The 10,563-nt window shown below is 37.5% G+C and overlaps 1 protein-coding gene across 1 annotated transcript; it reads right to left on the bottom strand.

The window, feature by feature from the left end:
* Positions 1 to 1,175: 1,175 nt before the first annotated feature.
* On the bottom strand, positions 1,176 to 8,941 carry LOC136711772 (T-cell-specific surface glycoprotein CD28). The gene is made up of 4 exons (XM_066688227.1): positions 8,742 to 8,941; positions 4,994 to 5,341; positions 2,649 to 2,767; positions 1,176 to 2,293 (listed from the first exon to the last, which is right to left on the bottom strand). The coding sequence occupies exons 1-4, from the start codon at positions 8,806 to 8,808 to the stop codon at positions 2,183 to 2,185; spliced, it is 645 nt and encodes a 214-aa protein (XP_066544324.1). The 5' UTR covers positions 8,809 to 8,941; the 3' UTR covers positions 1,176 to 2,182.
* Positions 8,942 to 10,563: the final 1,622 nt, after the last annotated feature.

Here is a 10,563-nt window from a genome sequence, read left to right as displayed (position 1 = left end):
CTATTGAACTTGCATAGTTCCTATCTTATCACAGGATTTTTTTTAATTTACTATTCTGGCTTTGCTCTTCCCTTAGTCTGTGTGTGATGCTTCTGTTCATTTTATGGATATTAAATTGTGCTTTTCTTTGTTTCCTGGACATTCAGTTACAAGAGACCAAGACAAGAAAGGGATTGACAATGCTTTGTAGAAAGGACTTGTTTTCCTTCTCTTTGTGTCTGTCTGCATCCCTGGGTGGTACTGAATTGGCAGAGGCTTCCCAACGGGTGGTCTTCAGTGGGGGCTCCAAGGTCCAGTTGGTGTTGGAGGCTCCATAGTGGGACCAAGCAGAAGTCCTCTTCTCTTAAAACTAGAGGTGGCATAGTAAGGCAACAATATGTATAAAATGTTAGGGGGAGTGACATATGCACCTTTTTTTGTTGGCACGTTAGTATTGATCACTCTTTTTAGGTGTTATAAAGCCGACATTAACCTGGAAGTACCATACATCGTTTAAAACTTTGTCAGGAAAAAACGTAATCTTCCTGGGAGAGGCAAGATTCTTGCAAAAGCTATAAGATTGTAGTGAGTACGTCCAAATTTCCTCCATTTGTATTATGCAGTATCCTAAGAAGACAATCATAAAATACATTAATTATGACTATTCTTATGACTAAGATGTGGCCAAAGTAGCACAATAAAGTGATTGAGTGAGACACGGTGAGATAGTAAAGATAGCTGATAGAAGTAAGACATATTTAATGTCATGACAACTGATTAAAAAAGATAAGCATAGAAAGATAATTACAGTGGGGGAAGGCAGAAACGTTAATTTGCTACAGACAGTTAAGCTGCCATGACATCAGAGTTACATTGTAAAATCCTTCCTTGTGCAGAATATATTACTGTTTTCTTTGATTTACACCTAAAGAACGAATATCCATTTCCCTTTTTCCATGCAAGTCTCACCCTCTCAGGAAGAGAAGCGCAAGTCACTGGAGTGTCACAAACACCGCCGGGGCTAAATTAAAAACTGCCGATTGTTAATCCATTCACCAACTGTGCTCCCTGAGTCCAAATAACATATCAGAGACATTGACCGCTTGCATGTGTCTTTCGAACAGTACTGTCTACCCACCTGCTTCTGTTCACTCTGGGAGTCCAGCCCAAATAGAGGAGCGATAGAGTTGTAGGCATACATATCAATAGTTGTATTTATGCTCAATATGTCTTAGCAATACAAGTATGTACAGTTACAGTTATACACATACAAACAAAATCACTAGGGGACATTGCTGAAACGAGTCCTTAATACAAAATGAATGCATTTACAAATTACACACGTTTAACTCTTTTGGAAAGTATTACAAGACAAATGACATTAATAACAAAACAACCAGCAGAAAATGAAAACATAATGCTGACAAAAATAATGATCCTTACATTATCTACACCACCACACAACGTACCAGTATCCCCCCTAGAAACCTATGGCTGGATTAAATCAAAGCATTGACCCACCTGCTAATAGAAAACTACAGATCTGTACTCAGTTGCAGCTTCATTTTTAGTTAGATGCCACTTTCTTCTAATCAGAAATGTAACTACTTAGATGTACAGCTTTGTAGTTTGCTATTAGTGGGTGGGTCAAAGTTTTGATTTAATCCAGTCCCTAGTCTCCCAAGTCTCCAGCAGTTTGAACAATCTGTCCAAAATATAATAATTAAATACAGATTTTAAAACTGAACACATTTTCCTTTCTGTACTGTTTGGCAAATACAAAAATGTAGGGATCCACCTAACTGTGTTTTTGCTTGAAAGAATGCAACAAAAGGAAACATCTTATAATTAGAGATTAAAGAAAAGTGGCTACAATTGACTTGGCAACTAAGACAACTTTGTTGTCTTTCTGATAGGTTCTTATAATAAAGTAGGAACTTAATATGATCAGATGGCAAAGCAGTAAGTATAGATACCCAAGCAGGAGTGAAACCCTTGTCTTTCATCCTGAAAAATCAGAAGATCTTCTTAACCTGCTTGGTGCTCCTAGGTGCATTTTAAAACAGTATTGTATATAGTGGCGGGATGTGACTAAGAACAGTTTTTTACATTAGACCACATACATTTTCCTTCCTGCTTATATTAGAGTTTAGGTGACCTACTAAAGATCCGTTTGAGATAAGCCAGCTTTAAAAGTTTTTTCTCAGTATCTGCCGTTTCTGGTGGGGTGGATCACACCTTGATTCTTCTTCAGTCCTCTGGGTTTCATGTTCATGTAATCATTCTGTGTGTTCTTTTCTTTTGTGAATTTGATCTGAAAAAAGAAAAAAAATGACAATATTAGCCTAGCACTTTATTAACAGTGTCACAATTACGTTCTCTACTTTCTTAGGCTGCATTTAATTCCTTTTGCTTATGCTTCCATGCATAATTTTCAATATTATTTCTAAGACTCTGTAAATAAATAATGTAAATGTTTCAGATTACTAGTAGGAACAATTAATTTGTCAACAAGAGTAAAATAACAGCACTGATTCCAGAAACAATTTATTTAAAGGCAGAATGATTGGCAGCTGGAATTAAAGCCATGGTTGATGATGTCTCTAGAAGACTGAGTTGGTTGCCCCTGTTTTGGTCACAGCAGCTGGATGAAAACCCTGTTGACTTACACAGTAAATAGCCACTATCACGGTCATCACTGTGCTGTACATGAGAAGAGCACAGCCTGTTACCACCGACAGCCAGGTCATGGAGGAATCTGAATGGTAATCTTGTTTGCATTCATTCTCTGAAATGAAATGTAAGGAAATAAATAGATCCATTACAAAACTGTCTATGTTTACCCAAGTAAGGCAGGTTTCAGGTTACATATTAGGTATATTGTGTCCTTGCATTTGACCTATCACGTACAGTTTGTTTCTTGCAGACTGTATTGCATCCCGATATTCTTGATTCACAAGGCAGCAGTTTCAACAAAAGCTTATTTTATCTTTACCGAGAACCCATAAGTTACTGTAAAAGCACTCTACATTTACGAGGAAACTATCTCCCAAGGCTTACTGGCATATGACTTCTGCCTCAATTTCTGCAGAATATGTGCTAAGATGGTTATCAGGATAACTAATTTACCACATAAGCCATAGATTTGAGAGGAGAAAAAAAAAGTTAAAGCGCCTCACACTTAAGGCCTGAATATTGCTTGTGGTCCAAGAAGTTTTGACCTGTAGCTGCAATGTCCACATCATATTAAGGACTTAAGATGCTGGATACATTGTAGATCTTGAATGAAGAACAGTGCACAACTGAATGTAATGCAACTAAATATGGATTTGTAATGTTTGACGTATTAAGCAAATCTGAAGATCTGTATCCTTCCTATGTCAACCAGTATTGATAAGCAGGTGATGTTTTGAAGGGAAAGTTGTACGTCACCATGTGTTGGTTTTTATTTTCAAAAACTATTATTTTCAAAATATGTTTTTTCCCCTAATTGCGATTTAGGGGAAAAAACATATTTTGAAAATAATAGTTTTTGAAAATATTGTTTTCAATGTTGACAGTGGACATTTAGTTGGACAAATAAATTGACTGTTGGGAGATTAAATATTTAATTTGAACACAAGTATTATGTGTGTCACTGTTGTTCTCACAGTATAGTCATTTTAATCATCTCTGGAATTTCAATACATATAAAGCCTAATTCTATCATTTTACATGCATTCAGTAGCCTGTGTGTTGTCTGTATTTTGATAGTTTTTAATATTTCTTCACTGGATAATAGTTATATTAAGGTAATTTCATAACATTACTTTGTTAACGTTTTGATAACATCCCATCTACAGATTTATGTTGCCACAATGTCATAGTGTTCTGTATTTTGTTTTTGCAGCATTTGCCACAGTGTTGCTTTGTTTGCTGGGAGATCACTACAGCAGCTGTTAATGGGTGAAAGACATCTGTTACACATTCACAATCTGCACGCTTATTTTTATACAGCATATTTTTGGTTTTATTGTGCTCCATGTTTTGATGTCTGTGAATATTGTTTCTCTAGAATGTAGTTTCATAAATGTAATTGTATCATGTAATTTTACAAAGAGTCTACAAATTTGTTTTGCGGAAATGTTCACAATGATATTTGTTTAGTGTTTGGCACTTTTGTTGTTTTGGATACATTCTGCTCCCTGTCACTGTTGACTAAGAGGATAATATAAAACTTATTCTTTGATCAGAGCATTGTCAGTGGTCTTGTGTTTGAGTATGCAGCCTAATGTGTGTTATATTAAAATGTATCATTTGGAATCAGCAGAATTGCTTAGCAGTAGAAATACTTCCCCAATAGTTTCCAAGATGCGAATGTTTGCAAAAAGAGGTACAGTACTGATGCCAGAAGGCATCTGTGTATTTTGAGCAAACAGGCAAAATAGTTCAATCAACAAACTTTAAATGTAAAAATGTATTCAAATCACATGCATATATGATCCACAGAGAACTGCTATGTATGTGTGTGTGTGTAAAGTACCTCTTGTCGTGCACCACTCCCCACATGTTGTCACATGCACACACACACACACACACACACACACACACACATATATATATATATATATATATATATATATATATATATATATATATATATATATATATATGCAGTTTACCTCTTAAACTTGAATGGCGTTGATAGACTGTTATTTGCTTTCATTACACTAGATCATTCTTTCTATTTAGGCTCAACATTGGGAAAATAAACAGTAAAGTTAATACGAAGAGGAAATACCCTAATTATAAAGTCCTCTGTGTTATCTCCTCATAGTGTTATGGTTCAACTCACAAAAATCTTTTGGGTTTCATTCCTGCTGAGCACATTGTTCTCTACATGTGGCCACTATTTCCTTAAGTAAACCTTTGCTCTGGGGCTGACAAAGCTGATTAACAGAAGACTTTAGCTCCTTTAGTAGTTGCCACCTTATGAGAGACCCTGCAGGAGAACCTCTCCAACGCTGAGACTCACCTTCCACAATGAGCATTGTCGTGGCACTTCCATTCAACCTCTGGTAGGGTGGAGGGAAGACGATCTCCACATTGCACCTGTACATGCCTCTGTCCTCTTTTCTTAGCCACAACAGTGTAAAGTCCACTTTGTTGTCAGAGCGATTCACAAGGCATCCATCATGGTTTTCACTGAACTTGGACGACTCGTTTGTCTTTAATATCAATTTGCATTTCACGTTCTGTGCTTGGTCAGAAAGAGTAACAATTATTTCACTGTCCATCTGGATAGATGACGTGAAATTGCACTCCAGCGTGACACTGCCATTGAGTGCAGCCGACAAAAACTGGAAAGTAGGAGCTGGACAGCCTGTCAAACACAGTTCAAATTGAAGAGTTAAACAAGTGGTGAGAAATGGTGTGATATTAAGGCAGACTTTAACAATTAATATAGAAAGAAAAAACAAGGAAAAGAGAGAGACAGAAATATGTTCCTTTCATAATATGTATGACACAAAACACCAAGCACAAAATTGAAGTGAAACAAACACAGTGGTATCTGGAAACTTTGGTTCTGGGTTGCAGGGTCTAACTCAGACCTATTCAAAATGAATGGTGGTATTTAAACCATGGTCACTCAAGTTTTGTAGAAGACATTTCCAATTGCTAATTAGTACAGTTGGGCCCAGCTCAGACAGGTTGTAGACTGATATTAGGGTAGATTGAGCGTGATACATTTTGAGGTTCTGTACCATTATAGGATTTGTCTTATAGGATAAGTCATGTGCAGTGACTTACTTAAATTATCCTGTTTTACTATGAGAAATCCAGCTCCAGCAAGAGTTTCTAAAAGCTTTTGTTCAGGGAAGTGAGAAGCCAAATACAAAATGTATTGTGGCAATTATCACTGGACTATTATACAATTATTGCTTGATTTCTTAGCAGACACCCTTATCCAGGGTGACTTATAATTGTTACAACCTTTCACGTTATTTTTACACTTGTTCCCATTTATACAGCTGGGCATTTACTGGAGCAACCTAGGTAGGCAGTTTGTTATACCTAAATTATTTTAATTAATTTCTATTCCTAGGATTCTACTGGCAGTTTAGGATTTAACTTGTCCCAATATCTTAACAATATGCAGAATAAAATGCATTCAATTCAGATTGATTATGCACAATGAAAAAGCCCAATAGCTGATTTAGGAAAAACAACAAAACATAGCATAGTGTGGCTCAAGAATATTTCTAAGAATGTTTATGTCCACCTCAACACACGCAGTCTGTGGCTGCACACATCTGTACTGAGAAAGGATTTGCAATAAGGACATGATTTAAAATTGATTTTAAACTATTTTGCTTTCACTTACATTCATACACTAGTTTCACTGTGCATAGTTTTTTGTGTGAGATCTGTTTGGATTGAAACCCCTCTATTACTCTCACAATCGTCTGTCTTTCAGTTGCAAGAAAAGTAAAATGAAACTTTGATGGCCTGTTAAAAATGTTACATTGCCTGTAAAACATATTTTTCTCGGTAGCAATTAGTCACTAAAAGAAAACAGGTTGTGAGAAAACCAGGGAAATCGCTCTCTGGTGCAGACCGGGGAGCTGTTGAGGTGACTAGGGATAGAAACAGCTACAAACACCAGCATTGGACAAACTTGAGCTGTCATCGTTTTAAAGACAGTTTGGAGATAAGATGTTTATTGAATCTTGGAGATTAGAAGAATTCAGGTGCTCCCCCTAATCTCTCTCTCTCTCTCGCTCTCTCTCATGCACATGCTTCTCTTGTAGTGTCTCTTGAAAGCGAAGCTAGGTGACAAAATATCAGACCATTGTCTTTGAGCTGTGCAGGGTGAATAATACACATGCATAAAATGAGGCATGGAACTTGACAACTCCTAATGTACAATAGATTTTCACCTGTTTCAAATAGACATTAAAATCAGCTGAATTTCATCCTGAGAAGTGCGGTTGAACTGAAAAAGCAAAAATAAACACTGTCCTAAGGAAGATTTAACAGTGGTCACATGAGGCCCAAGCTACAGGACAGTGATGGTGCCAGACAAATGACACTAAAACAGAGGGAGGCTTTTTTCTCTCTATACACAACGGTAGACACAAAGAGATCTACAGGAGAGGTTCAAATGGCACAGGAAGTGGGTGCAGATGCCACACAAAGTGTTCCAGTGATTCTTTTAGTCTGAATGGAGAAAATACACATGAGTCTTCTAGTCCTTGTATTTTTCAGTAACAGTAACAGACGTGAGTTTCGTTATGACTGCATAAGAGGAAAAAAGTGATCAATGCAGCCCTGTTGTTTTTTTCGTGCACCATGTGAATTAGTAAATAAATACCTAGACTGGCTTTCAGGAGCACATGGAAATGTTCCAAAATAAAAACCTTAAAACATTTCTTGTCACCTACAGGTTCAGAGAGCTTTGAGTAGGGGGAGACAGGTGAGTCACATAACTAACATCTGAAAAACAAGTGCAATAAAGTGTGCATCTGAAATGTTTTACAAGAATTCATAGGTAGTGACCCTGAACTGTAGTTCTGTGTTTTTGCCTTTTCTTCCATTTATTGCTTTAATTCAACTAAGTCTCCAGCAAGATCACATGGCGATTTAATGTATTTTGTTTTGCAATAATTCTGGTTAAGGTAAACTGAGTGATGAAAAGTAGAAACAAAGTTAGAAGAAGGAAACAAAAGAAAAAACAGCTAATAACAGCAAATAAAACAGACCATTGACAGCACTGACAGTGGAAAGAAAAATGTTTTTGATTCATATTTACAGTTCCATAGAGCATCTAATGAAAACATTAGTTTTTGTAATTTTTTACTTGTAACTAGTTACTAGTTGTTATTCAATTACTTTATTGTTTAAGATTTTCAAATATTAAGCATCTGCTTTTTTTGTTATTAGTTTCAGCAGCTCATAATAAACAAGGTCATAATACAGTAAATATCTACGATCTGGCATCATTCCCACAAAAGGAAGATACAAAATCCTTTAAACGAAACGGTTTGGATTCATTGTTTGTAGACTCACATGACACCGAAGCGTTTTTTTAAATGAAGAAAATAAAAAATAAAATTATTTAACGTGTCTGTTTCTGAGTAACATTTCTGAGTAACCTTTAAAGGCTCTGAACAACTTATTCCTCATGGCAGGGTGTGTCTTTATTACTTTAAACTATTCTGCACTGCCAGAAAGAACACAGAATAGCAGTCTACAGTATTGAATCACATATAAAAACAAATCACAATACACATTAAAAGCCTATGTGTTAAACTGGCATGTAGACAACCCCATGTGAGCACAGATCAGAGCTGTGAGCAGCTTGCAGTGTGCAAAGTGTGCTTTCCATGAAATTAATCACCACTGACCAAAGTTGGTATATCCTTAAAGCTGCAGATCCAGTAACTGTCTACATCTTTCAAAGTACAGATTTCTAAACTTCACAGTCATATATGCTTTCACAGCTCCAGTGCCCCTGTCTGCCAGTTCCAGGGCATTGCTAACATTATCATTATTTGTTGACTTTGTTTCAATCAGTGGTGTTGTATCCAGACAACCTGTATCACGAATGCACATTACTAATGTTGAAGCTAAGTAAAATTAAACAAACACATGCTTTTAACATTCATCAGCCTTTCCATAGTTATTCCTTACAAACAACGCAGCCATTATTACATTTAATATGGAGAGAAGTACCAAAATAAATAAATAAACAAGCCTATAATAAAAAGTACAATATTTACCTAGTCCTATTGAGGCACAACAAATGGCAATAGCCAGCCAGGTCGCTCTGAGAGAATAAAGCTTCATTTCTGCTGTGCACTGCTGAACTGATGTATAAACTAGGTCCTTCACCCTTAAAGCCTTCTTGTGGCAGGAAACCGAAATTCTCCACAGAGCTGCATTTCAGTAGGCACTGACAGCAGCAGCGAACAGACAGTGATGACGATACCCCTCCTTTTAAAAGCAGGGGTTTATTTCTAGATTGCAGTTATTTTAGATAGGATTTATATATATATACACTCACCTAAAGGATTATTAGGAACACCTGTTCAATTTCTCATTAATGCAATTATCTAACCAACCAATCACATGGCAGTTGCTTCAATGCATTTAGGGGTGTGGTCCTGGTCAAGACAATCTCCTGAACTCCAAACTGAATGTCTGAATGGGAAAGAAAGGTGATTTAAGCAATTTTGAGTGTGGCATGGTTGTTGGTGCCAGACGGGCCGGTCTGAGTATTTCACAATCTGCTCACTTACTGGGATTTTCACGCACAACCATTTCTAGGGTTTACAAAGAATGGTGTGAAAAGGGAAAAACATCCAGTATGCGGCAGTCCTGTGGGCGAAAATGCCTTGTTGATGCTAGAGGTCAGAGGAGAATGGGCCGACTGATTCAAGCTGATAGAAGAGCAACTTTGACTGAAATAACCACTCGTTACAACCGAGGTATGCAGCAAAGCATTTGTGAAGCCACAACATGTACAACCTTTAGGCGGATGGGCTACAACAGCAGAAGACCCCACCGGGTACCACTCATCTCCACTACAAATAGGAAAAAGAGGCTACAATTTGCACAAGCTCACCAAAATTGGACAGTTGAAGACTGGAAAAATGTTGCCTGGTCTGATGAGTCTGATGGTAGAGTCCGAATTTGGCGTAAACAGAATGAGAACATGGATCCATCATGCCTTGTTACCACTGTGCAGGCTGGTGGTGGTGGTGTAATGGTGTGGGGGATGTTTTCTTTAGGCCCCTTAGTGCCAATTGGGCATCGTTTAAATGCCACGGCCTACCTGAGCATTGTTTCTGACCATGTCCATCCCTTTATGACCACCATGTACCCATCCTCTGATGGCTACTTCCAGCAGGATAATGCACCATGTCACAAAGGTCGAATCATTTCAAATTTGTTTCTTGAACATGACAATGAGTTCACTATACTAAACTGGCCCCCACAGTCACCAGATCTCAACCCAATAGAGCATCTTTGGGATGTGGTGGAACGGGAGCTTCGTGCCCTGGATGTGCATCCCACAAATCTCCATCAACTGCAAGATGCTATCCTATCAATATGGGCCAACATTTCTAAAGAATGCTTTCAGCACCTTGTTGAATCAATGCCACGTAGAATTAAGGCAGTTCTGAAGGCGAAAGGGGGTCAAACACAGTATTAGTATGGTGTTCCTAATAATCCTTTAGGTGAGTGTATATATATATATATATATATATTGAGCATACAAAGCACTACTTCCAATGAGACAACACAGTAGAAATCTTTCACCTGGAATATTGTGTTTACTTTTGTTCAATGTTTTACAAAATGTTCAATGTTCGCAAATAATGACGGCAGTAATCCTGGTTTCCAAGGAATCACGAGTGCTCCCATTAGGGGTTGTTCAAGTTCAACGCAATAAACAGAACGTCCAGACACAAGGAAAAATAAAGGGAAGTGCTTTTAGGACTAGAACATACTTCTCAGCCTTTCAACCAAGGGTGTCTCTCACTGCCTCCTCCAACAACCTTAGTTTTGTTCTCAATCCTTCCCTTTTCTCCTTCAACC

This window comes from Amia ocellicauda, chromosome 16 (assembly GCF_036373705.1).
Source record: "Amia ocellicauda isolate fAmiCal2 chromosome 16, fAmiCal2.hap1, whole genome shotgun sequence".
In the NCBI taxonomy this organism is placed as follows: domain Eukaryota; kingdom Metazoa; phylum Chordata; class Actinopteri; order Amiiformes; family Amiidae; genus Amia; species Amia ocellicauda.
This window is presented reverse-complemented; position numbering and strand designations above follow the sequence as displayed.